Below are 27,703 nucleotides of genomic sequence, written 5' to 3'. Positions count from 1 at the left end.
ATGCATTTGGGAAGCTCAAGGTGAATAAATGGCTAGAAAGGTAAAACTTGCAAGTTTGTAGAACATTTTCATGCATCATGATTATTTAAGTAGCAATTTGTTTAAAAAATAAAGAAAACCCAACCATAGCTTGTTGCTTGAGACAAGAAGAAACATAATGCAAGGCCCTGGCTCTCTTGGAGCACCTTGGGTGAGGCATGGGGCTGGTCAGACTCTGGAACGTGTGCTCAGAGAGGTGAGGGGATCTCTGTCCTTGCTCAGTGTTTGGCTGAAATTAGCCTTGTTTTGAGCAAGGGCTGCAACCAGAGGCCTACAGTTCCAATGGGGGTTTTTCTGCTGCTAAGGTTTCACTGCTGTTGTGTTCTTTGCTGACCTGCAGCTGTCCCTGCACAGCTTTGCAGACAGGCTTTGTTGCTTTTGTCATTCTTAGGGTTAGGAGCTCTGCAAAGACCTCCAGTGCTTTTCAGGACCTCTCCAGAGGCACAGAGTGAGCCCAGCTGTGTTAGCACTGTGTGCTGGCTGTGTCCTCACTGAGGGAAGGGAAGATGTGACCAGCTTGGAGGTTTGTGACAGTGTTCACAGGGGTCTTAGGATTGGGGAAGAGACGAGGATCTGGCTCCATGTTCAGAAGGCTGATTAATTATTTTATCATATATATTACATTAAAACTATAGTAAAAGAATAGAAGAAAAGGTTTCATCAGAAGGCTAGCTAAGCTAAGAATAGAAAGGAATGAATAACAAAGGTTTGTGTCTCGGACAGAGAGCCGAGCCAGCTGGGGCTGTGATTGGCCATTAATTACAAACATCCACATGAGACCAATCACAGATGCACCTGTTGCATTCCACAGCAGCAGATAATCAATGTTTACATTTTGTTCCTGAGGCCTCTCAGCTTCTCAGGAGGAAAAATCCTAAGGAAAGGATTTTTCATAAAAGATGTCTGTGACAGAGGTTTGTCTAAATTACCTCTTCAAAATGCATTTTAGGCTCTGGGAGTGCTCTCAATGCCTCTAGGGGAGCTTCTGAAATACAGATTGGATCTGAGCAGATTTGAAGACAGAAATGTGATTTCTTATTGTCATGGAGATCATGGTGCAATAAATATTTCCCATGAAAGAAGTTGTCATTCTAGTGACATGAAGATGGTGTTGGCTTCCAGTAAACCTTGAAAAATGTCACCTTTGTCATTCCAAAAGTTACCGTCACCAAGTTCCCTAGAGAAATGTTTGGAGCTTGAAGCTCTCAGTGCTTCTTCTTTAACCCTCTTCACCTATGTTTACTGTTTTCAAAACTATTAATTTACCTCTGTTTCATTTGGGTTTGCTTGTAAAACTGAGTTTGCTATTGAGTGCTGCCTAGAGACGTTAAACTGGAGCTCTGCTAGTAAAGCACACATCACACAGGCCATGACTCCAGGAAGGAATTGCCATCAAAATCCCAGGTTCTCAAAACCTATCCTTGTTGTGTTGCAAAAAGACTTATTTTTAGTTCTCTTCTCTGAGGAGCTGAAAAAAAGACTCCTTTCATGATACCTTTTGAAAGACAATGTTGGTGTTTGTGACCTGCTTGTTTGTATTCTGTTATCCAGATCGTTTGTCTGCTGGGTCAGGGATCAGCAATCAGTGTTACAAATCTATAAATTACAGGTGGCATTGAGTGGTGCAGCACTGAGCAGGTAGTCATAGTATCTCCTCATTGATACTTCCAGCTCACCCACTTCTTCCTGACAAGTCCTCACTTGGTGCAAAATAAATAGAAGGATTAAGCTTTTAGTCATTTCTTTTGTGTCTGAGTTTTGAGGCTCAACAGAAATGAAAATTAAACTGAAATTTGATTGAAATGTCAGATTGGTTTTCAGACTTGTAAGACACGATGAAACTGCTATTTATTTAGGGAAATGTGAATCTCTAGCTGCCATACTGTTCTTTGGCTCTCATCCTGCCAAAATGAGGTGAAAGGCACTTACTGCCATAGTTAAATTGTGCTTAGAATCTGTTTGAGTATTCATTCCTTAAAGTTTACATCATGCATGCAAACCTAATATGCACAAGTGCAAAGCTCTCAGGTTTGTAACAGTGTCCTTGGTAGTCACTGTTTTGAACATTGGATACAGTAATATGGTTTGTTCTCTGTGATGGAACAGTGACCACATTATTGTTTCTGCTTTGCTTAGTCCAAGAACATTAGAGAGGTGGCATGTTAGGATACTGCAATGGAAGCTCTTGGCAAGAAAATTTTGTCTTGGCTTGTAATTTAATTTTCATTTATCATGTGTGAGGATTATAAGAGTCTTTAATGGTTTTGTTGACATACAGCTTTGAGTTTCTTCAGTACAGAATGAATGCAAATGAAGAAATATTTGTTTTTTGACAGCTAAGAAATAGAACTCGTTTGGTTTGCTCTGAGTTTGCACAAGCTTAAAGAAATGCACAAGTTAGCAGTTTAAAAGGGTATTAAGGTTGATGGAGTAGTGTAATAAATGTAACCTCTTAATTTTAATAATGTATGGAAACTTGTAAGGAACAAAGCACAAAAAATAATAATGAAAATACCTTTTCCTCAGCTGACTCTATTCTTTGAAGACCATGCAGTAATATGCTTTTATCACTGGATCCCAAAATGCCATATTTAATTAAAAAGCAAGACTGGCAGAAAACCTCCATGGTTTAAGGCATTAAGCTGGGACACAGCCTCTGCTGCTTTTCCATCTTGGGTGGCTCTGGCAGGTTTTGGGTGGAGCAGTTTCACTCTCTGGGTTAATGAAGGTGCTCATGACTGTATTTGGTGAGTCCTTGCTCCATCCTCTTCATTGTCCTTTGTTACCATATAAGAAATGGAGGCTCATTAGGAGTTCCTAAAAGATGGGCAGTTGTTTTGTCTGGAAGCCTAAATACTGTGTTGTTCTTGTCTTTATTCAAATTAGCATCTTTTTGCCTTCATGGCCTTGACAGTTGCTCACACTCTCTGCTGCATGTAGGGTTTCTTGGGTCTTCAGGATTTAGTGTGAAAGTTTTTCATTTGTTTTTGACTCTTGTGCACCATGCAGCAGCCTGTGGCCCTGAGTTGTTTCATGGATGGCTCACACTTAAAATCACTTTAAATCAAAAGGTTCAGTCATCCTTCACTAACTGTGGACTGCCACCTGCTCCCTTGTAATTGGCACTGGTGTTCCTGTGGCTGACTCCTTCATCTTGTGATGGGGAGTTTATCATGCTTAAACAACCAAAGGTGTCATGTTGGATAGCAGATAATCCAAAACACTCAGCAGTTGCCAAAAGGGGCAATCCATGCCTCCTACTTCCCTTTTTTTTTTGTGATCTCTCAGCTAAAGATCAGTTTGATTTGGCTTGTTCACCTGATAAAAACTAGTCCATGAGAAAGTGAGGAAAGTTGTCATCCAAAATTAATCCTTTTACCCCTCTGCTGCTGGTCCATGAGCTGCTCATGAGCATCCTTAGTGCAGGTCAGCAAGTACCAGAAGCCAGGATTTGTTCAGATTTAATAATCTGACTTGAGTTTGCTTTCTGCTGGTACTTTGACTGCTCTAGAGATTATGCCAGTTGATTTATGTTGAGTCATATTGCCAAACTTGCTGCAGGAGGATAGAATGGATATCTGCTTTTCCTTGGATTGGAATAGTGAATCTGTGAAATGGAGCTGTGCACTACCATTGCTCAATAAACCTGCTGCTTTCCTGACTAATTAGCTGTGAAGATGCTGTTAGAATTTTTTTAGCTCCTACAGAAAACAGACAATGAAAATTTTATGAAAAAAAACTATATGCATGGAAATAAACATTGGGAAGACAAAAAATACATCTCTGACAAAGATTTCAGGAGATATTTCTTGCTTTATGAGTTATTCTCCTATCACTTTTGTCTGTACAGTTCCTTGAGGGTAAGAGACTGTTTAGTCCAGCAAGGCTGCAATGGGGTTTGAGGTAGGAGAGGATTTGCTGTATTGAATATTCAAAATTCAACATTGCTGGTAGATCCCCTTTTTTTTCTTCTATAAACATGCATGTTTAAAAGTTGGGAAGACTTGTTTATCATTCTGTGAAGTAATGATTTACTATAAGGTGAGAATTTCCCCTTTGTATGCCAGTTCCTCTTCTGGCTGTTTATTCATTAGGGATAATAGTTTTGTTATTCCTTAACTGTGAAAGAGGAGGGGAATCAAATCTCTTTAGATTTGTGCTGTTACATAAATCTAGTTTGAGTGGCAGTTCTTGGTAATAATTAAAAAGTGCTTTGTTCTTATTTGGCAAATCCAGCTTTTGGGAAGAGAAAGTAATATTTTGGTTTCCTTGTCTATCAGATAGTGACTGGTACTGTGTGTAATACACCCAGGCTGAGGAGTGGGAAATAAAAGACACCTGGTTCTGGTTTGAGGTGTGACTGGGGTAATTTGGATGAATAGGTGTATGAAAGTTTCTTCAGACTCTAGACAGGAGCAATACTCCTTGTTTTAAATGCTCAGATACTTTCAGGACTCGAGTTTTGTAGAGCCAGGGCTGGTATGCCATGGGAATGTGGAGCAGTCCCAGCTGTGAGGTGGTGACCGGGAGATGTCCCTGTGTCCCTGCTGCAGGGCATGGGTGGCCTTCAGTCTCACCTGGAGGGAAGCAGTGACAGCCCTGGCAAGCTCTGGTCACCTCCTGCCTGCAGAAATGCTCCTGCAGGTCCCCTCTGCACCCTGTGAAACACAGCTCACAGCTCTGCAGCTCCTGGCCGCGGACAGGGGCTGGTTAATGGGCACTGCTGCCAGCCCTGCCTTGGGAATGGAGGAAAGATTCCTCTGCTTCCTCTAATTCCTCTACTTCTTCTTCATCTTCTTTCTTCATCTTCTTTCTTCATCTTCTTTCTTCATCTTCTTTCTTCATCTTCTTTCTTCATCTTCTTTCTTCATCTTCTTTCTTCATCTTCTTTCTTCATCTTCTTTCTTCATCTTCTTTCTTCATCTTCTTTCTTCATCTTCTTTCTTCTCCTCTTTCTTCTCCTTCTTCTTTCTCCTTTCTTCTTCCTTCTTCTTCTTTCTCCTTTCTTCTTCCTTCTTCTTCTGTCTTCTCATAGGGAATTTCTGTGCCTGCCTCCCATTCCTGCACTTGCTCCTCAGTCCTGGCTGGAGCTCTGCTGCTGTGGTGCTGCTTTATTTCGTGTTCCTCAGCATGATGCCAGGCACTCGCTTCCCTCAGGCTCTAAAAATATTGCTGCAGTCTGCTTCAGGAGCAAAGTCTTAATTGCATCAAGTGGTACTTTGCTGATGAGAATTAAGACCAAGTATTTTATTTTTCTGCTGAGGAATTGTTTTCTTCTTTACTTTGCTTGACCTGCTGAAGTCAGAAAGTTCATAAGCACTTGTGCAAAAATAATGAATTATTGGTAACATCAGAGTTGGATAAGTATCTTGTGGGGAAAAAAACCCTCAATGTTATTTTAACTGCTTTTCCTGATAATCCTGTCTTATTTTTTATTCTGATCTTATTATCTTGCCTCATAGTCAAGTTTCAATGCCTCATGCAGTTTTCAATGCTTGATTCCAGTAAAAAATTTTCATGCTTGATTTTTATAAAAAAATTGTGCCTGGTACCCCTGATAGAATCCCAGGGCTTTAATTTGCTCTCTAGCCTTTGGCATAGTACTCAAATAGTGTATTCAGAAATTCATGTAGGGTGGTAAAGAGTCTGTTGCTTCCCTGATCCATATTAATTTTATGTTATATAAATATAACTGATATAGAGGAGTGTGAACTCTGCTTATTCGGAAGACTGCATTTATTTGAATTATAAAATTTTTCTGTAAATGGACTGTCCTGAAGTTAGAAATATCCATTATTGTTGTCATGGTAGGATGGCTTAGGGACTAATTAGGGATACTAGAAAAGGCATGAGACTGATGTTTGACTGTGTCTTTCTCTTACATTGTTGAATATTACAGGTTTAACAGCAGGGAGCCTGATCTGTGCAGCTTCTTAGTAGCATTCTGTGTACCCAGAGCTCTGGAAAGTGTGTGCAGTTTGATTTCTGTGGCTCTCCTAGGCTCTAAAGCTGCTCTTCAAACCTTGCACTCCATATTACAAGGGATTAGACTTCAGCAGGCTGTGAAAAATAGGGTATTCGTGGACTCTCCAAGTTACATTTAAGATTAAGGGACAATAGGAGTGGGTTCTGAGGAGCTGCACTGTCACAGTGGAGTGAAAGTGCTAAATGCTTTCTGAGGGCTTCAGATCCGTGCCTTCAGGTAGATCCTTGGTTTAGTTAATTTAAAACCTCATGGGAAGAGTATGGAGGTGGGAGAGCAGTGGGTAGCAGCCCTACCTCACACTTCTGGTGGCAGGGCTGCTTTCTGCACCCAGAAGTGCTGCTGGGACTGGGGCTTGAGGGCATAATTTCCCAGCCACTCCAGGCCAACATCAGGACACAGCTGGGCTTGTCCACAGCTGGCAGGGCCATCCCAGGGTGAGGTGCTTCAGGGGAGCCAGAGGGGAAGAGCAAACCCAGCCACAGCAAATGAAGATGCATGTTTGTGTCTTGGTTTGGAAAGACAGGAGTCTGCTAAGGAAGGCAGGAGCCTCCCCTGAAATGGAGAATGTAAACCCTCCCCATCCCTCCGAATTGCTATAAATTTTAAATTAAGGGGGTCTCAGGCAAAAAATATCTCAGGCAGGAAATAACAGCTCTTTAATAGGGAAGAAAAATAAAAGGATAGAATAAACAATGCAGTACACTAGAACAACACTGACAGTCAGAACCCAACCTGACACCTTGTGGGTCAGGGTGTTGGTAGCAGTCCAATTGGAAATGTGGCTGCAGTCCTCCTGGAGTTTCAGGTGTGGCTCAGTTGGAGCAGGGATCCTGTAGAAAAGGGTGTAGTCTTCCTCTGAAGATCCAGTGGAAGAAGAGGCAGCTGCTGTTCCTCTGAGGAATCCAGTGGATAAACCGTGCTGGTGTTTCAGAATCTCCAGATTATACCCGGGTAGCAATGCTTGGCTCCTCCCTCTGGGTGGAGCATCTCCCAATGGGATGCTGTAGCTCTTATCTGCCATGCAGTGACATTCAATGGCCTGTTAAGAGCAGATGTCCCTTCCCAAGGGAGGAGTGATTGTGGTCACTCAGAGAGAGAGATAAAGCAAACTGCCCACTTGACAAATTATAATTTGCCATACAGATGGTAATAGAAAACATCTTGCCTTGCAATCTGGAACAGTTTGAGGAGGGGCTGCAGCTGGGAGCATCCCCCTCAGTGGCAAGCTGAGGTGGCCAAGCCTCTCCTCTCCCAGGTTTTGTTCCTCCACACTTGGTGGCTGGGCTGTGGACAGAGCAGCTGTACCCCTGAGCCAGCTCCTCTTTGGTCTCTCTGACTTCTTTGTTTCAGCAGAGGGCAAGTTTTGGTACTCTGTTTGGGTCTAGAACTGTGAATGCTTGCAAAAGCTTTTAAGGAGCTGCAGAGGTGATCAGAGTCCAAGGAATGCTGTCACCTTCCTGGGGTGACAGCATTGTCTCTCTAAGAACGCAGGCATCTCAGGTGAACTCTGAATGCATCCCCCTGGGGCTCTTTGTTCCTTTGGGTTTGCTATGTCTGTTCATCTACTGTATGATACAATATCTTCTTATTTGTTAAAAGCCTGCAATTTCACATCCCTCACATAAAACTGTAATGCACTTCAAATTCTGGATTGAGGAGGAATATACACTGTTCTACTTCTTCACTGTCATCTTCAAAGTTTTCTTTTGTAAGCAGTTATCTTTTAGTGTAGCTTTTTGGGGGTGTTTAGGTTGTGACAGTGGTTTCAGGGAGAGAAGCTGTGAAGTAATTTGATAATACAGAAACATTCATAAACAGAACCAGCTTTGTGCTCACATGGCAGGAGCAAACAATGACAAGGTTTGGGCAGGGGTGGGTGGGAAAGGTTTTGAGCCATTTAGCATGGAGGGGAGTCCCTGTGAAGGTGCAGGCTGCTCTTTTTTTGGCAGGCAGCAGGGAGAAGTCTTGAATACCTGGGTGTCTTGGCATTGCCTGGGTTGTTTCTGAATTTATAGACCCTTCTGTGTCCATGCAAATTTGGGAGTGTTGGAGGAGAGTTTGCTCAGGTGAACAGCTTGTGATACTCAGACACAAGATTTTGGACCCTGAATTATATTGGATGGCCAAATTGGTACAATTTCATTACATCAGCAGTAAGATTCTGACCCCTTGCTTGGGATATTCTGTCTCATATGTAAGAAGTGCTGGAGAGGTGTGTGTAAAACCCATCCAGAAAGGAGCATTCTGAGTTCTTGGGGAATCAACCTGGATTCGGATCTAATGTTTTCAAAGTACTGGGGGAACTGCAGCCTGTTGTGAGCCCCTTCCAAGGCTATTCCTGTGGCTTGGGTGAATGTTGCCATCAGCTGGAGCTGCCAGAAACCAGAGCAACTTCTGGCTGTGCAAAGGCTCCAGTATGAGCTGAGTGGGGACTGAGATCAGTGATCCTAAGCCTGTGATGTATGACTAAAATAAAATGGCTTTTGATGCTATTAGTCTCTCTAAAGCTGCTGGTTCTTTATTCCTCAGGGTTTGTGTTACATTTATTTCTAATTGTTCGCAAAGACTGCTCTAGATTCATAAAAAAAGAGTCTTTTATGCATAACCAAGCACTTCCAAAAGCATGCGTGGGTTGCTTAGCTATTTTGCATTGTTATTTCTTTGTGCTTGTCTGAGAAATTTTGGATGTTATTTTTATAAATGCATGCAACAGCTCTGATTGTCTGAGGCAAAATGCCCTGGGATGGTCAGTGTGATTTTTATGCTGCTGTGTGCTGAATTACTAAAGTAATTTTTAGTTATCAGGGTTCGGATTTCTGATTTAGGCTTTCATGTGCCAATCTTAGGTGTCTGCTTTAATGCTTCAAGGGCTGTAAAGCATACTGAAGTTCTTTGGCATGAAAAGAGATTTGTAAATTTAAGGCCTCTACTGCTTACCTGAGGCAGCAAATTGGATTATGGCTGATTTTTGGGAGAGAGATGATTGTTTAAGGAACGACTTGGTCACCAGCAGAAGTTTATAAAGGGAGCTTAGGGGACAGTGCCTTGCTTATTTCTTGTTGGGAAAAAAAATTCTGGTTGGAAAAAAAGAATTTGAAGTATTTACTACAGCCACTTGCTGTAGTCTGGGCTTCCTGCAGGGTGTTAAAATACTGTGTGCCTTGTGTAAAAAAGAAAACCCAATTAGAGCAGGTACGGTGGTGGGTAGCATTTTACATGTGTGGGTTAACCATGTCCAGGGAGGATTTGCTTTGGCTACATTGGGTTAAGAAGAGATCTGAGTTTGAGAGAAACCTGAGGGAAACAAAGTAATGGTATGCGAGGTGTTTTTCCACTTTCCTTTGTATGAGGAAAATATGAAATTAAAATATGAAATTAAACTGATACAGCCGTGCATATTCTGAAACTCGTGGTGAGATGAAAGTCTCAGTGTATTTTGAAGCAGTCCTTAATATGCTGCTTTTGTAAGTGGTATTTCTTGATTAAAATTCTGCATAATCAAGTAGAACAGTTGGACAGGAAGGTTGGTCTTAATCTGCAGTCAGAAAAATTCTTTAGCAAACAGAATTTATGCTCTTCAGAGGACAGCTGTTAGATAGTCAGGGGAGTTACTTTAAAGTCTTCTTAAAAGTAAGTCAGCTTCTCCTGTAAGAGAGGGCATTCTTAGTTTATTTCAGTATTAACACTTTTCCCCATGTGTTATGTGGAATTCTTAGTACAGTGGTTTTTTTTTCTGAAAACATCTATGAGTAATTGGGATTTAGAGTCACTACCCTGAAGTAATAACTAAATATTTATTACTCATTATTAAATATGTATTAGTGGTTACATATGGATCCCAGTTTCAAGAAATGATAGAAAAAAACCCCAGAGTACTTTTTTTAAGCAGAAGTCCTTGAGGGAAATGTTTTTCTTGCACACTGGTTAGTTTGGTTTTGGGGGTTTTTTTTGGTTTTTTTTTTTGTTGTGTTTTTTGTTTTGTTTTTTTTTTTTTCTTTTTTTTTTTTTTTGTTTGTTTGTTTGTTTGTTTGGGGTTTTTTTTTGTTGGTTGGGTTTTTTTGGTTTGGTTTTTTTTTTGGTTTTTTTTCTTTTTTTGGGGGGGGGGGTTTGTGGGTTTTTTTCCCCTGCTGGCCAATCCTGCTCAGGCATTATAAATGCTCTATTCATTCTAACTGTGGTCTTTTATTTTAGTCTGTTAGTTTAGTTATTATTTCTACACACAGAATTACTTTCTTCATAAAAATCTGTATACAAATCTGGCATGGTTAATGCCTTTTTTTTTTCTATTTTCCTATTTTCTCAAAGTATTTTTCCTATTAACTTAAACTTTGATATTTAGCTGTGTAAAAATCTAGAAGTAGAATTAAACCCTCCTGACATCATCTGTGTTGAGTCACCTTAAAATGGTGGTGGAAAATGCTGCACAGGTGTAGCCAGGGGGGCAGAAATCTCTTCTGATGTCAGATGTGATGCAGACATCAGTGGAATGGAAGCAGCCTGTCGAGGCTCAGGTGAGTGTGTGACATATATTAGATTGAAAAAAACCAGATTTTTGTTGTCTTTTTCTGTGTGTGTCTGTGGTACATTGGCCTTCTTTCAGAAGCTGGTTTAAGAGATGCCTCTTATGAACAGTAAAGCTGGGGGAAAGGTGGAATGTTTTGAGTTGGAGCCTGGAATATCCAGCAGAAACATGGAGATGAGTGGAGTTTTTCCTCTCTCTGTCTCCCAGGGCACACTAACCCTAATGACACTTGTGAGGGCACAGAATTCAAAGCTGGTAAACAGCCGTGGTTGTGCTCAGCAGGGATAAAAGGTGGGTACTGTTTCCAAATTAAAGAAAAGCACTTGTGCTGATTTGCTGTTACATTTGCTGCAGTCTTGTTCTCTGGTTTTGCAGATTTAAATAACTGTCTTGAAACAGATTTCCTTGATGTTCTAGTGTGGTTTCACTACTTATAATTGTTTCTGTTGTCTTGACTGTGCTGCCTTAGATTTGGGGTGGAAAGTTTTTCCCTATTTTCCTTTCCTTTTGGCTGTGTGGCAGAAGTGAATTATCTAGTGTTGTCAGCTGTTCTTTGGTTACCCTTTCTTGGATTTTAAAATTTGTTTCTTTTTGTATTTCCTTTTTTTTCCCCCCTTAGTTGAACTTTATATTAAAAACAATCTGTCCTTAGATTTCATTATTACTTGTGATCATTATTCGTGGCTCATAGTTGCATTACCTTTCTATTCAGCAACCTTGTATGCATTCTTACCAACAGAAAATTGTTATGCAAAATGTGGCATGAGCACAAACCTGTCAGATGTATCTTTGTGGTTGGCAAATGTATGGGGGGGAGATAGAACCGTACCAGGAAGGTCATGAAATGTTAGTCTAATTATCATGGTTTTGGCAGAGGAAAATTGCTCATGCTGATTGGAGAACTCTTTGAACTTGTCATTGTGGACAAAAGGGGAGGGGAAAGAAATAAATTAGAGCTTTCAAAATGCTTTTGACAGGTCTTATCCAAGAGGCTGTTGAAAAAGGTGAGGAAGTCGTGGGATGAAAGTGAAGGGTTTGTTTGTGCAAAAGGCACAAATGGGAAAAACCCCCTAGATCCTGGTAAAGATGAGCTCAAGACTGAGCTCATGGGATGTTCTAGAATGACTTTATAGCAGCTCTGCAGAATTTAGTAAGTCTTCAGAAGTGATTCTGTGCATGTATCTGTATGCTAGCATTACTGATTTTCTAAGGGCCTCTTGGAAGAAAATTGAAGTTCTCTGACTTTAAATATGAGCCATGAGAGGGCAAGATAGCATCTCATGTTGATGGTGAACTTTAATTTTGCAGATTCTTGCATGTGTGAAGTTGGTCATCAAAATAAGGAAAAAACCCTAGTTTTTATGCTTGAAATTTCAAAGTTGAAATCATGGGGTAGTCAGTAGTTTAAGCAGGTTGGATAAACCCAGAAAACTCTTGTTTCCTGCTGCAGGCAGGAATAGTATTTCTCTGGATTAAAATTCACTTTGATAATGGATAAACATTCCAAATGTGTCTTGCTTTCTTCCTGGTGGTTTTTTAAAGTGAAGTAACATTGAGGGTTTTTTTAAGTGAAGTAGGGTGGTTTTAAACCAGAAATTCATGCCATTTTCCTCATAATAAAACTTGAAGATATTTGCAACTAGTTCCTCTTTATGGGTTGATAGTGTGGTGGTATTTTGATAATGGAGAAATAATAAATAAGCTGATAAATATTGCATAATACCTGGGAAGTGAGAGAACATAGCATCAGGGCAGTACAAGCTCTTGTGTGTTTGCCATGACTGTAACTGCTGAAGAACAGGGAAGGTAACAGCAGGAATACATGGATGTTCTAAATGGAGAAGTTTATAATAAATCCTGCTTTGTTTTTGCCAAATTTCCAGATTACAGGACTAAAAATAGCCAAGCTGCTTGGTTCCTGTGGGGAGGTTCCTGTTGGCAAGTGGGTTCCTTCTCTAATCCCTTAGTGGGGAAGGAGCACATCTGGTTAGTGGGCTCGTTTTTAGGCTGTTCAGCAGTTGTGTCAGGTGTCTTTAGTTTGATTCGGTTCTTATTGCTTTTTCCCCTCAGTATCTAAACAATATCTGGTGTTTAAAAGCTGTGTTTGGTCACTGGTGGCTGCTGGCACTTCTGAGAGGAGAGTTTGTGATGTGAGCCCTAAGTGAGGTGTGCTGGTAAATGGAAAGGATTTGTGATAAGCGTAGCAATGTATTTGCTGTGGTGAGATTGTGTAGCTCTTGTTATTCCTCCAAACCATTGTCAAAGTCTGAAAGCTAAATATCATGTTCAGAAACACCAGCAGGGATCAGGATGGAAAATTGCTTGGCTTTTATGATATTTCTCATACAAGTCCTGTTCTGTGTTTTGCAGTAGGTATCTTCAGTGTTTTCCTGTCTGTTTCTGACAAGCTCTGTGTACATGCTGAAACATTAATGTTTCTTTTGGTGGTAAAGCACCCTTATGTGTCAGTAATGTCAGTCTCTCAATTTATGTATTAAGGCTGTAGTTGAATGGATAAACATAAAGGTAGGTTCCTTCTCTCATCTTTTTCATTGATTTTTTTTTGGGTATAATATAGAAGATTCACTGGAGTGTGGGAGTAGAATACTTTTTGAAACAGAAGGAATTTTTTTATACAGAAATGTACCACTGCCTGTCCAGGGCTCTCTGCCTCTTGTCTTGCTTTAGCCAAAGCCTTTGTTACCTGTCTTTGCTAATTACCTGGGGCAGTGGACTGTGTTAACCCCTGTGTGGTGTTGCCAGTGTCTGGCACCCTGCACAGCACTGCAGTGTGTAATGTAGAGATCACTGCCGTCAGAATGACAAAAAAATGTAATTTCCAATGTAGTTTGCAAGTGCAGATGTTACTGTAATTTAAACAAATGCATTTTTCTGTCAGTAAGCAAAGCAGCAGGAATAATGTGGTGGAAGCTGTCCTTTCCTTGCTTGCATGTCTTTAGATAAAATTAACTTCTCTGCTGAAGCAAAGATATTGATAGATATTATTAACCAGAAATCAGCATAGTATGTAAAGTGGGGAGGTCTCTGAAGGAGGCAGAACTCTTCCTTGGTGTTCGGAAAGTGTGATCAAAGAACACTGACCTTCCCAGTGTTCCAAAATTAACAATATCCGAGTTATTTTTTTAACAGCAAATGCAAGATGTGTAGAGATGACAATATTAACTGATGCGAAAACCCCCAAAAATGTATGAAAATTTGTTCTCATTCTAGTGGAGAAATACAATTTAATGCTCTGTCACTTCTTGTTGAGATTTATGCTTGCTTTGAGCACTTAAAGAATATTTATTTCATTATTTTAAAGCCCCCATACCTAAAATTAAGAAAAAAAACCAAAAAAAAAAACAAAAACCAAACACAAACTAGAAAAAAACCCAAACAAAATGTCAGGGAGCAGCAGCAAGGCAAGGCAAGCTGGGAGTCGGGGGTGACCAGGCTGGCAGGCAGTACCCTCTTTGGTGAGAATGCAGTCTCCCAATGCCTGCCATGAGGCAAACAGTGGTTTGGAAGTAGTTGGCATGGATTTACAGAGGGAAAATCGTGGCTGGCTAAACCAGTAAGCTTATGCAATAGATAAACTGGGTGGTTGGATAAGGGAAGAGCAGGAAATGTTGCGTCTTGTGGCTGGAGCTGTCGCTGTCCCCTGTTACATCTCAGAAGGCAGGGCTAGGTCGGTACAGTGTGGTGCGCTGAAAACTCACCCAGCTGCCAGGCTCAGGGCATGCAGTCACTCTCAAGGGCTCTGTTCCAGGGCTTGACACTGGGACCATCCCTGGGGATACCCAGGATGTGCAGCTGGCTGTACCTGGGACCCTGCTTTGAGCAGGGCTTGGAGTGGTCAGGACCCACAGGTGCCTTCCCATTGTCACAGACATCTTTTGTGAAAAATCCTTTCCTTAGGATTTTTCCTCCTGAGAAGCTGAGAGGCCTCAGGAGCTAAATGTAAACATTGATTATCTGCTGCTGTGGAATGCAACAGGTGCATCTGTGATTGGCTCATGTGGTTGTTTCTAATTAATGGCCAGTCACAGCCCAGCTGGCTCGGACTCTCTGTCCAGGACACAAGCCTTTGTTATCATTCCTTCTTTTTTTCTATTCCTTGCTAGCCTTCTGATGAAATCCTTTCTTCTATTCTTTTAGTATAGTTTTAATATATATAATAAAATAATAAATCAAGCATTCTGAAACATGGAGTCAGATCCTCATCTCTTCACTCATCCTCGGACCCCTGCGAACACCGTCACACATCCCATCCTGTGCTCCAGGCTTGCACAGCTGTGGTGTCCATGTTGGCCTTGTCTACAGGGAGATAAACTTTGCCAGCAGAGGGGTTATTTTTCCTGCTTAATTCCTCTTCTCCATAGACTGCTGGAAGACTTTTCTGCTCATGAAGGGAAAGGATTCATCTCCAAGTCAGTTCTGAGTCAGCTTTACCTACAGGATAGATGTTGGTATTTGCACTTGGAACAATTGCAAATACCAACAATTGCTGTTCATTAGAAACCCTGACTGTTCAAAACTAGAGAAGCTTGACATGGGTTAAATCTCCTTGCTTTCTCAGCTCATGTGTTGTCTGTCCTGTTTTCATTGGATTTTTTTTTTAAACCGAGAAAGTACAGATAGAAACTGTCAGATAACTGGTGACATAAAAGAATTACAGATGGTGCCATGCTAATCATGGTTATGAATTTCTCATGTAGGTTGAATTTGGTTGAAGCTTTTGTGATGGATCCAGAGCTACGTCAGTGCCTCCAGGAGGATCTGTTACGTCGCTTTCCAGACCTCAACCGGCTGGCAAAGAAATTTCAGAGACAAGCAGCAAACTTACAGGACTGTTACAGGATGTTCCAGGCTATCAATCAGCTGCCCAATGTTGTACAAGCACTACAGAAACATGAAGGTATTGCTTCTATTCCATCTATTCCCAATGTTTTGTGGTGTACAGATGATGAAAAGAAATAGAGCGTAGATTTCCAAAGATGACTTTTTTCCCTGTGTGCTTTTGTTGCAGGAATAAAGCTTTAAACACATTTGAATTTTAAATGAGCTGAAATTCCAAAATGCCAATCAGATACTTAAGAATATTCATAGCTAAATCTTTGCAGGGAAATGTGTTCCAATTAGTGTGTAGCTGGCATGGTTGAGCTGTTGGGTGGTGGTGTGGGAATCTTTGACATGGATTTGTCTCTGGGAATTCCTGACCAACTGTGTGTGTGCTGTGATCTTACAAACAAGATGCCATTCTTACAATAGTGTTGTCATCCACTTTGGGTTGTAATGACACACAAAATCCCCCAGTTTAAGGATTAGTGGTATAACTCAAATGGCTTTTTTTTAATCATAATGTTCCTGTGTTTGGTACAAGTAACATGGCAGGATTTCCTCCAGTCCTCATTAGTAGGAAGCACAATGCTGTGACAAGCAAGTCTAGAAGGTACAAAAGCAATTTTTTTTTTCTGTGTATTACCAAGAAAATACAGAATAAGATCAGCATTCAATTTAGCAATAGCAGTTCTAACCTACCAGAAAGCTCATTTCCATTGAAGCCCATTAATTTGTTAGAAATTCCCTTTGTGTAAAGCAAGCACCAAAGCCTGAAAAACAAATATTGTTTGAAATGGTATGGTTACAAAAATTTCTTTCCTTTATTTGAGTAGAAAATAAAACTACCCAGTGTCTTATACTTTTCTGTACTACAGTTTTACAAGTTCAAGTAATGAAACTTCTACAATATTAATCTTAAATCAATTTTTGGTTATTGACTGTATTATTTCCAAGAGCAATTTAGATCTGAAACTGTGAGGGAACTGACAGATGTAACTGTTTTGCTTGTTTTTGTTTTTAAAGAGCTGTGTCACTCTTCAGCTGCCTCTGTTGTGTCCATTTGGCTTTTCCAAACAGACACTGCTTGTTTTAACCTTGACATGGAGCCCTTGGATTCCCATCCTATGCTGAGGTGTTAATTCAGAATGCTGGCTTCCTGTCTTTACTTCTTTTTATATTAGTTGCCATTTGGATCAGCAGAGTTCCTGTGTCATAACACTGGGGTAGGAAAACAATTCCATTTTTAGAGTTTTGAGGAGCAAGCTGTGTAAGGCAAACTGCTCGCCATATGGAAAAGTTAATAGACTGCAAAAGGTTCTTCCTGTTCTACACATGAATCAGTTGGACTTAGGGCAATCACCAGCAGTATATTAAAGATAGTTTAAAAGAGGTGGTGTGTTATTTTTATTTTTCTTTGTACTTGTGCCACCTGTTCAAAGTACATGAATGGTCTGGTAATTTTCAATGTACATGAATGATTCAGACTGGATCTGGTAATTTCTCTGTTTCTGACTGTACAGAATGTTGTAACTCATCAAGGGATGGAAAGTCAGAAAGATTTTTGACGATTCTGAGTATGTGCCAGTTTCAGAATTCCCTTGCCTATGAATGGCTGTGGGGATATAGAGCAGCTATGGGGATACAGAACAACCACAAAGCCGTCAGCTGTGACTGCCTTTCCCTCAAAATGAAGCATTGTTTTGTTGAAATCCTTGTTTTTATGGGTGGTGAAAGCTGAGGAGGGGGGTGATGAGTGAAGATGGCTTTTTTCTGGTTTGGCCATACGAAGTCTGCATAGGATGGGAAAGAACTCTGAGTCATCAAATCATTTTGCTCTAGCTGGCAAAAGGGAGCAGTTGCTCATTACTCAGATTGCTGGGGCATGAAATTTGGGTCCTTTACAAGATTTCTGTCCTCAAGAAGTTGCTGAAGCATCTTCCTTCCCATCTCAAGCAAACACTCTTAAGTGTGTAAGTGTGCAGGATACAGGAATTGTGTGCTGGGTGTCAGATGTGTTTTTACCATGCTGTACACAGTAACTGAATGCCCCTTACTGCTGCTTTCAGTCCTGTTCTTTCCCAGCCTCTTGTGATCAAACTTGGCTGTTTCCCATCCTTTGTCAGATCCAACTGATTATTCCCTTACTCATAGTGGAAACACATTTATCTATCAATGTGTCGTCTTACTCAGTGCTACATTTCACTTCATTTCTATTAGCCCAGTTTTCAAGGTGTTGATCTATTTCTGATTTATCTTATTCCAATATAAGCTACTGACAGCTTCCATATTGTTTATTTTAGTGACATTTATAAGCAGCCTTCTTTTCTGCATTAGTATGAATTCACACCTCTTAAAAAGCTAAAAGCTTCTGTGAGCCCTGGAGGAGCTGATGTCCTTTCAGCTTGTTCATCTTTTGCAAGTGGGTGATTTGCTCTTTATCTGCGCTCTGGTCATGGCATAAATGACAGATCTTGCACCTTGGCACCTCCTGTGAGACCAAGCTGAATGCTTTAGAAGAGCCCAAATTAGCTCTGCAGAGTCCCCTTTGTCTCAGGCATTCAGTATTTCAGGCAGATGTTGCACCATATGGATATTACCTACCTGTAGAAAACATATACTGTATTTTATCCCAATTTCCATTGTTCTTTTCCTTTTATCCCACTTTCCATTGCACTATCAGCATGACTGGTGCACTTAATCACTGGGATTTGTCTGTTTTGCCTGGATAGTGCAGTGTCATTTTGCTGCCAAACTAACTGTGTTTCAAGTCTGAAGATTAGTGTTTTATTTTAATTGCCAGACAACGTTTTTAAACAGTATTAATAGTCAAGTCTTTAACATGTGTAATAAACACTTGTCTGTGCTTCAGTAAGTAAATTATGGTTTAAATTAAAACCTGCACCTGGGCACAGATAGGCTCTGGGATCAATATGCATCTCTGCTTTTGATGGTGCAAAGTTCTATTAGTCTTGCTCTCAGTGGTTACTTTCCATCCTAATAATGTTGAGTAGGTGCAAAAGAGCATTTTTTTTACTCTGCATCTTTTCTATGAGTTAATGAATACAGGTGCAAGACATGTTGGAGTTTAATTTAGAATTTTTCAGTGATGTTTCTTGCTCATATTCTTGTAATGCCAGGTGTTTTAAGAAAAGCATGTGCAAATAACTTTTGTAAACCCTCATTATTTGCTGACTCCACTGTTTTACTTCTTTCAAGTGCTGGATACCAAGTTTGAAGTTGGATTAAAAGTGAAAATAAATTTTGTGGTGTATCAGTTGGACCCATATAAATGAATGTATGTAAATACATCAGTGTCTTATTTATTTAATAAATTTATATATTCCAATATATTCTAACTTTTGAATGTGACATTTCCTGTGGTGTCCAAGGTGTACCCTTCAAGTTTAAATAATGAAATGGCATCATGAAACTTTCCTACTGAAGAAAACAAATTATAATAGCTACTTTAAGTTCAAGCACAATTGTTTTTCATTGATTCAAGAATATTGAAGCTCATTTCGTTGTGTGTGCCTTGTATTCTGTCAGCTGGGAACTGCTAAGCCCACTCTGAAGAATGGACATGAAACTTTTTCTGCTCTTCAGTTTCTTTCTTCTTTGTTGGCTATAGGTTGGTTTAGATGTGTCATTACAGGAGGGAAAAAACCAAGATTAAGAGAGCAAGCAAGAACTTTGGAATTGGAAACAATCTTTATTTCATATCTGTTGGTTTTGAAGATTTTTAATCAGCAGAAAACTCCATTTTTGCAAGTTCAGTACTCTCTCAACAATATGTAACTTTTTTCTCTATTAATAGATATTAGTCACTCTAGAGCTTTCACTTTAAAAGTTTGAGGGACTGGGGAAGCAAAAAGGCATGGTAGAAAAAGAAATCAAACCAAACTTTTTCTTTCACTTCAACTGAGAGAGGAGAGATTCACTTGGGCAATGATGTCCTCACTGTGTAACTTCTATGAATTTCTGTGACACTTTTTCTATAAATTTCTAAGGCACTTTTTCTTGGGAGAGGCTAGGACTTTTTTCTTAGTCTAGTAAGAAATTGAGAGGCTCTGGAATATCCAGAGCTTAATTCTGTATTTCTTTGTTAATGTGCAAAGCCTTGCCTATAAACATTAGAGGCAGCAACATAATTCTGTACATAATTCAGTGAGTCTAAGCTCATAGTATTGGATTCATTTTGAGGCATTTTTTGTATGTAATATACTCAATAATGCTAATCTTTCTGTGATTAAATCATAACTTGAAGTGGCTGCAGAGATGTAAACATGCATTTACTGACAGAACCTTTCCATAGCTGGCTGCTGGATATAGGTGCTTACATGTAGCTTATGTGTACCTGAAGAAAATACTTCCTTCACAAATTTGGCAATATCTGTGCATGTTAATTTAATTATGAACTGCTGTTGGTGTTCAGTGCTTTTGGTGTTCCATGGACTTCCTGCCAATATGTGTTCTGTGCAGTTTGACTTGATGCTACAGAGTATCTCTGTTAATTTTGATGCCTTCCCGTCTAGTGGAAGGAAGTTACTGCGAAGACCTGGTTGTAATATGTGGTCTTTTTTTGTGGAAAACAAAAGCTGATAACATACACTTCAGTTGCTATGTCCATATTGTAATTACCAAATATTCCCAGTATTATGTAATAATTTACTAAGAAGAATTAAAAGCTGTGAGTGTGGAAGATAAGACCAACATTTTTTGCAGAAGGCATGTCAACTTTTATGTGCAAAAATTGGTAATACTCAGACAATGGGTTTGCTTTTATACTATTGTTTGTTGTTTTACTCATAGTAGAAGGGATTTAATACCCCCAGTTATGAACAAAGGTGACAGAATAGGTACAGGCTTAATCAGAATTTAGATGGGATATTTAGAAAAATATCCCATCAATCTTAGAAAAAGGTACATGTGTTTCAGTGAAATAGTCATAGCCCATCTTTGTAACATTAACCAGCTAAGCAGTTGTGTTGTTTATTTGGGTAAGTGAATTCTGGTAAATCTGTGGGGATTTGTGAATGATAATTTTCTTGTTTGTTCCTAACAGGAGCTCACCAGATGTTGTTGTTGGCTGTATTTATAACACCTCTTAATGATATCTGCTCTGACTTCTCAAAGTTTCTGGAGATGATAGAAACAACATTGGACATGGAAAAGGTATGAAATGTTGTGTGGGCAGAGTTTACTCAGCAATTAAAGTTGCTTATTGAGCTTTGCAATCTGCTCTATATGAACTAAATTTAATTGATCATCTGTATTAAGTAGCTAGTGATAATTTAGCTGTATATAGAAATATATGCTGCATTTAGAAATATATGAAGGCTGTTATTAATATATCAGGGTACTCAACAGGATATTCACCCACTATCTGAAATTATCTAGCCAGTGAAAAAAATGCTTTGGGTGCATTGATGCTGTCAACCTGAAACTATTTTTTAAAGATCTCATCAGTATTAAAAGTGGAGAAGTAATTTTGTCATTTCTCTACTTTGTATTTTTTAAGTTACAGGGATATGTCTCAAATCCAAGATTTAGCCAAGGATATGTTTATTACTTGGGGAGTCTTTTAGGATTTTCATTTTTTTTTATTAACCAGGGGTTAGGATTATCCTAAATGAAGGTCTCAGCTGACTGCAAAAATAAGAGAAATACCTAAACATGTGCCAGACATGGTAGCAAGGGCTGTTTATTGAACTTGTGAGAACTGCAGTGGGTTAAAAATTTAGAACATGCATACTTTTCTCCAAAGGCAGGAGCACTGTGTTTTCTTCCTTTGTATTGTGTTGTGCATCCATCAACTGCATTTTGCTGTTTATGAAAGGACTTGTTTGATTGACATGTTGCTGTAATTTGTGATGTATGGTAATGAAGAAATTTATAGCTTTATACCAGTTACAGACCATCTGTTGATGCAGTTTGTGTGCCCTGGGACTCTGTTTTCTTTAAAAGTAACAGCTGTTTAAGCCTTCACCCTTCATAGTCCAGCTCTTCAAGTTTCTTTTCAGGTTCTACTTTAAAAATGTTTTGTTGTCCTTCTAAACAGAATAACAAGTCAGTTATTTTTAGTCAAATCCCATAGAATCTGGCATGTTAAGTTTGATTTTTTCCCCTCCTTCAAGATACTGGAAAATGTCTATAGCTAAGCCAACACTGGTTTTACCAGCAGAGTAAACCTTGTCCCTATGAACACCAGAATCTGAACTTTGACTTGAAATTCCCCTTGGATTTTGAGGGAGTTCAAATAAAATAGGCAGTTCTATTCTGAGTGCAATTGAAGGATAGGTTGTCATAGCAACTAAATTATGTCAATAATCCATTCTAATATAAAAAGAAACATCTAAGTTCAAAAAGCGTGGGATATGGTTATTCATTTACCTAGCTGTAATAAAAGTTGAGAAACTGTCACTTCCATTCCTATTTATCTCAGAATCATAAGGGCCCTTTGAGAAACCATGTACTCCAACCTCCTCCTCAAGTCAGGGCAACTTCAAAGTTTGGTGGTGCTTTTGGTACACAGCCACCTGGCAGTGGAGGCACAGGGAAGGGAGAGAAAAGAGATGAAATACAACAAAAAGATGAAATGCTTCATGCTTGCCTCTGAAAATTTAAGCTTAGAAGGAACCGTGTCTGCTTTTCAACTCAAGAGCTGGGTTGAAATTTGTGGGATTTTTAGTGACACTATGTAGATTCCTTCCTAAGCCTCTAGAGTCCCTTTTGGGGCAGAAATTACTGATTCAAAAACTTCACTTTCCAAAGGCTTCTTGTTTTGAAACACCCCATGCTCTGTCTTGATTAGCTGCCTAAGTCCAGGGTAGCAGAAATGATCATGTACATGACAATTTCATTCCCTCTGGCTTCCCTTTTTGCCCTGCCTACTGCTCAGTCATTTGTTTGCAAATAAATGTGCAGACAACTCCATTTCAGCAGAAAGGAGTCTGTTATATTGGTATAGTTTGCGTGTATGAAGTACATTATGTGAGAAGACAAGTATTTGAGATGTGTTTGTTTTGCAGTTGAACCAGACACCAACTATCACAAACAACATTGCATGACATTATATATTTATAAAAAATTTCGTGTGAATTGTAAAGTAAATTCATTTCACTGTGTATGATCAGAAAGATTTTTTTTATTATTCCTTATGTTCATATAAATATTTTCTTGTTACTTTTCTCTAGGTGGAGAATCATGAATTTCTCGTCAAGGCTTCTTTTGATCCTAATTTAACAGAATTAAGAGAGAAGATGAATGAACTGGAAGAAAAAATGCAGTCCTTACTAAAGACTGCAGCCAAAGAACTAGGTAGGGTTGGGAACTGCCTTTCATTCATGTCTCTTTTGTGAAATGTTTTGCAATCAGGTGATGAAAACTGGTGTAAAGAAGTTAAAGGGTTAAAAGATGTTTGCATTATTATATGATTGAGTTGGGCTGACATGGGTTGTTGCAGTACAAGCTGTTGAAAACGGGGATTTTTTGGCTTATAACTTTGCCTTAATTTTTTTTAAACAACATTCCAAATTATTTCAGAAATGATCATATGTGTTACAGAATCTATTTTGTACAACTGTAACTCATCAAACTCTTGGTTAAGTCTAGTTCTGTTTTACATTCTTTGAGGACCTGCACTTTTTTCCCCCCTTCTGTGCATTATCCTGAGTGTCCATTCAGCTTTCTTTTGATGTTCCTTGCAAAATGTAACTCATAAGCAAATGAGACATTTAAAGTGTTGATTATCCTATGCAGAAAATTCCATGTGCAGCTGATGAATTGGGCATTGAAATATCAACTTTAAGAAAAAGAAAAAGCCACCAACTTTTAATGCAAATATGGCAAGGAAAATTGACAACACTATACTTACTTTGGGTTACACATTTAAGAGCTTGCATTTTTTTGCATTTTGAGAGCATTATTGAAGTAAGAGCAGAGAATGGATCCATATATATATTTGTGTTTGGTCTGGGTATTTCTCACAGCTGTACAGAACCAGAACAGGTCCTCTCAATTAGGTCATGTAAGAGGCTAAATCATGGGAACTGAGGGCTAGTGAGCAGGAATGGCACAGGCTGCAAGATTTGTGATATACAGCTGATTTATTTTTCTTGTTTTCATCTGAAAGGTTTGGAAGCTGGCAAAAGTATCAAGCTGGAGACAAATTCACAGTTTGGGCATCACTTTAGGGTAACTTGTAAGGAGGAAAAAGCTCTCCGTAACAATTCGAAATATGGAATCATTGATACACAGAAAAATGGTGTGAAATTTACTAACAGGTATGAGATGATTATGGTGGTTTTTTAAGCCTGTTCTGAAAGGAATAGAATTGTTCCTTTATAATTATGCTGATAAACTGGATTCCCTGCAAACTGTCACCTTTTTAATTGGCTCACTGATTGAAATATTGAGCAGGACTGGCATAGAGTTTATGTTAAAAGCTGCATTCCCCATTTATGTTGCCAAATGTTATCTATTTTTAGTCCTTTGACTTGGGCTAATTTCTCTGTTTTAGCTGCAGCAAGTATCATAATTGCTTTTGCTGTGAGTGTTTATACAGACACAAGCTGCACTAGGGAATTTATGTTTATCACTGAATGTGACATGCAGAATTTTGTTGCTGATTACTTTTTTTTTCCCTTTGTTCCAAATTCTCTCTAATTTCTGTTAGTCCTGTGTATTGAACTTCAATTCTGTGCCACTTTTAATTGAGCTGTAAAAAAAATTTAAATCTTCAGGCTTAATTGCATTGAGGCTGTTTCAGTGTGTCCTTGTCTGGACAGCAGTTCTGACACAGATCAGCTGAAAAGTCTCTATTTTTTTGTTGAGTTTTAGCTCTTTTAGAGTGTTTTAGCAGGAGCAGGGGCTGCATCAGATGTTTCTCTGTTCTTCAGTGTTTTTATACAGAGGAAACAAAGTAGAAAGTTGCATGTGCAGAATTGGGTAATAATTTAGGTTGAAGGCTGCTTCTTATCCCTCACTTAAAGCTGATGCACTTTGGAAATTCGATCCTATCTCAAGCTTAGATGGGGTAGCCCAAGGCTTTGCCTAAGTGCCCATCCTCTAAGTATCCTTCACAGCCTTGTGGCACAAGTTCCAGTGCTGAACTACTGTTTATGAAAGCTCTCCTGATCAGATCTAAGGAGAATTTTCCTCGCAGAAACTTGGGATCTTAGGATCTGATTTGTTTGCTCTGCACCTCCAAGGAGAGTCTGTTGCCTCCTCCCTCCAGGCTGACCCCAGATCCTCGGCCTGGGCAGGAATCTCTCTCAGCCTGGTCCTTACGTGCCACGTGCTCCAGCTCTGTACCTGTGTGGTGAGCATCTGCTCCAGGTTCAGTGTTGGGAAGACAAAACCCAAAATCAGAGATGCCATCTCAGGAGTGCTGGGTAGAGGGGAAGAATGACTTCTTTCAGCATTCTGGGTCCACTCTGGCTAGAGCAGCCAGCATGGCCTTGGCCTTCTCTGCCTCAGGGCCGCACTGCTGACTTGTGTTCAGCTGCTTGATGGTGTAGGGACTGTTTCTGTTAATCACTCACTTCCATAGTTATAAATCCTTATCTTTGAAAAGGAGGACAAACATATTGGTTCACACCACCCAGTGTGCTGGTGTCAGGACCCAGGAGATCCCTCTGGCTGTCCTGAGCAGCCAAGGCCCTGCCAGGGGGCTCAGAGACCCTGGCATAGAGCCCAGAATTCCTGTGGTTTTGATTATGACCTGTGGAGGAAGTTACCAACCTTAGATGAATATCTGCAAGCCATGAGAAATTAAGTAGAATGATAGAGTGAAGTTATCACGGGGTGAAAAAGTAGATTTTGTGGTTTTCAGAATGGGGATTCAGCAGGGCAAGATGGAGGGAACTGGGCATGTCCAGCCTTTCTCCTTCTTCTTCTTGGCCTCCATCTTCTGCTGTGATGTTGGCACTTACAGATTGGTTTAGAGTAGAGGCTCACTGTCTAACATAGGTGATAGATATTGGAAAGTAAACATTGTATATGTAGTTTTCAGTATAAAGACATAACACTGCCCTGGGGCAGGCAGAGTGCCTCAGACTGTCTTGCTGAGCAGACCTCAGCAGGTCAGGAGAAAGAATTTTTATAGATAAGATGCAATAAACAACCTTGAGACTGAGAAATGAAGAGCCCTGACTCCTTCTTTGAGTGCTGGGCTGGGAAAAGAGACTTTGGAACTCTTCTTGGGGTCATTCTGAGCAGCTAGAGACCTCGACATGCTGGTGTATTTCACACCAATTTACTTTCATGAACAAAGTGTAAAGCTTAATTGCATTTAGTTTTAATATTTACTCAGAGGATATTTTTTAAAAACATCCTTGAGATGAAAGCCAGCTTTTTTCTGCTTCCAAATGTGTTGTGAATCTAAATGCATGATGAAGTTAGGCTTTTCTGTAACTGAGAAGATGTACTTAGAACCTGTACTTTGTCATCTGTTACTTTCCCTTAGTGAGGCAGCCCGTGCATCACTAATAAAAAAGAATTCTCTGTACTTAGTTAAGTTATAGTTGATTCTGTAGGTGGTACTTGAAGCACAAGACTGACTTCTGCCTGTAGTGTGGGCACACTACTTGGGTGTGTTTCTTATTCAGTCTTGCAGACTCCTGTTCTTTGTTTAGGAGACAAGCTTGAGAAGAATAAAAACTTGTTTAAACTCTTGTCTTTATTTCAGCTTACCTTAGTTGGAAGATCAGAACCTGTTCATAGTGACAGTAATTAATTTAGGTTTTTACTAAATGAAAGAAGTCAATGCCTTCAGATCTGATAAGCCTGTTGTAGGACTCTGGGCTAATTACACAGTTGCTTAGCAGCAAAATGTAGCAAAATAGCCAGAAATTCACTTTGAAGAGCTAGTCCTTATCACACAGCAGCTCTATAACAAACACAGATGATGTCATGTGTTGATGCTAGAATTTCTGGTTTGGCCCTTGTGGATGATCTTAAACTTGGAATTAATGTTGAGGCTGCCTTGGTGTGGATGAATTGTAGGTCAGTTGCTTTGTGATCTTTGTGCTGAACCTTGCTGTTAAAACAGTTGGGGACATTTGGTATAAACTCAGATGAGGAGGCCAAAAGTTTGGCACTGTAGGTGAAGGCAGAACATCACAGCTTCTAAATACTCTTGTTTTGTTCACAGCAAACTGAGTGCCATCAATGATGAATATATAAAGAACAGGGAAGAGTATGAAGAGGCTCAGGATGCAATTGTTAAGGAAATCATTAACATTGCTTCAGGTGAATATGGCACTGTTGATGTGTGTCAGTCTGGAGTGCTGGGAGGGAGGACTTGCTGTTTCTTTGAGGTTTCTCTTTTACAGAGACAAACTGTAATGCTGCCCAAAGAACTGGTGTCAAAAGTGAGATGTGAGCTCACTTTTGACACCAGTTGAAGAGAGGTGCATTTGAGATTTTTCTTTTCTGGGGAATCTTAGTGGAGAATTGTCACACTGACATTTTCTGAAAAATCCCTTTTCCCAGGATTTTTTGAAATATGAATTGTTTTCTGTCACCAGACCCTTTCCTGGCTTTGCTGCAGATGTGCAGTGATAAGGTGTGTGCAAATGCTAATCCCGTAATAGGAACAAAACTAAGGCCATAAGGGTCACATCTATCCTCCACCCACCTCCCTGACTCTGGGCATCTTCACCCAGACAGCAGAAGAGGTGAAGGACAACAGAGAACTGAAGGAGCGGGACCTGAGGTCTAAGAACATTGATAAGCAGTATATGATCAAGTTAGTCACTGCTTATATGGCAATAAAAATGACTAGTTTCCTAAGTTATTTCCATATATTTTGCTCCAAGATTGCCTACTTACAAAGCATTCTGTACTGTCCTTCAAAAAAAGCAGAAGAGACACTGGGGAATTCGGGCTTTAGGCTCCAGTCCCTCATCCCTTTCAGAGAAGAAAACACCAAAACTTCGAAAGACAAACACCAGAACTTCAAAAGCTGGTACTGGGGATGCTGGGCCATCTATCCTGGTGTTACAGGCTCTGTATCTGACAGACCTCTCCCTCCCATCATTCACACAAGCACAGATGGCTGCTGTGTCTGAAGTGTCTGTGCTGTGTCTGAAGTGTCTTTGCTTGCATGAGCATCAGAGTGCCGTGTATTGTTCATGAAGGAAACTTACTGGATTTCCAGATGAGGAAAATAATCAACATGGCGTTGTTACTGGGCTCGCAAGGGCTCCTCAGGGGTGAAGAGAGAGACGAGAATCTGGACTCCATGATCAGAAGGCTGGATTTATTATTTTATGATAAAATACATTATCATAAATACATTAATACTATATTAA

The 27,703-nt window shown here is 39.8% G+C and overlaps 1 protein-coding gene across 1 annotated transcript in view; it reads left to right on the top strand.

Annotated features, from left to right (window-relative positions):
• MSH2 (mutS homolog 2) overlaps nt 1-27,703 on the top strand; it is a 48,404-nt gene that overhangs the window by 10,627 nt on the left and 10,074 nt on the right. Inside the window, exons 7-11 of the mRNA XM_005491468.4 lie at nt 15,266-15,465; nt 20,452-20,561; nt 22,583-22,706; nt 23,521-23,671; nt 26,542-26,639. Coding sequence (XP_005491525.2) covers nt 15,266-15,465; nt 20,452-20,561; nt 22,583-22,706; nt 23,521-23,671; nt 26,542-26,639 — 683 coding nt within the window. The remainder of the gene's footprint in view (nt 1-15,265; nt 15,466-20,451; nt 20,562-22,582; nt 22,707-23,520; nt 23,672-26,541; nt 26,640-27,703) is intronic.

This window comes from Zonotrichia albicollis, chromosome 3 (assembly GCF_047830755.1).
Source record: "Zonotrichia albicollis isolate bZonAlb1 chromosome 3, bZonAlb1.hap1, whole genome shotgun sequence".
Taxonomy (NCBI): Eukaryota; Metazoa; Chordata; class Aves; order Passeriformes; family Passerellidae; genus Zonotrichia; species Zonotrichia albicollis.
Note: the sequence above shows the minus strand (reverse complement) of the source record. Positions and strands in the feature narration are given on the sequence as shown.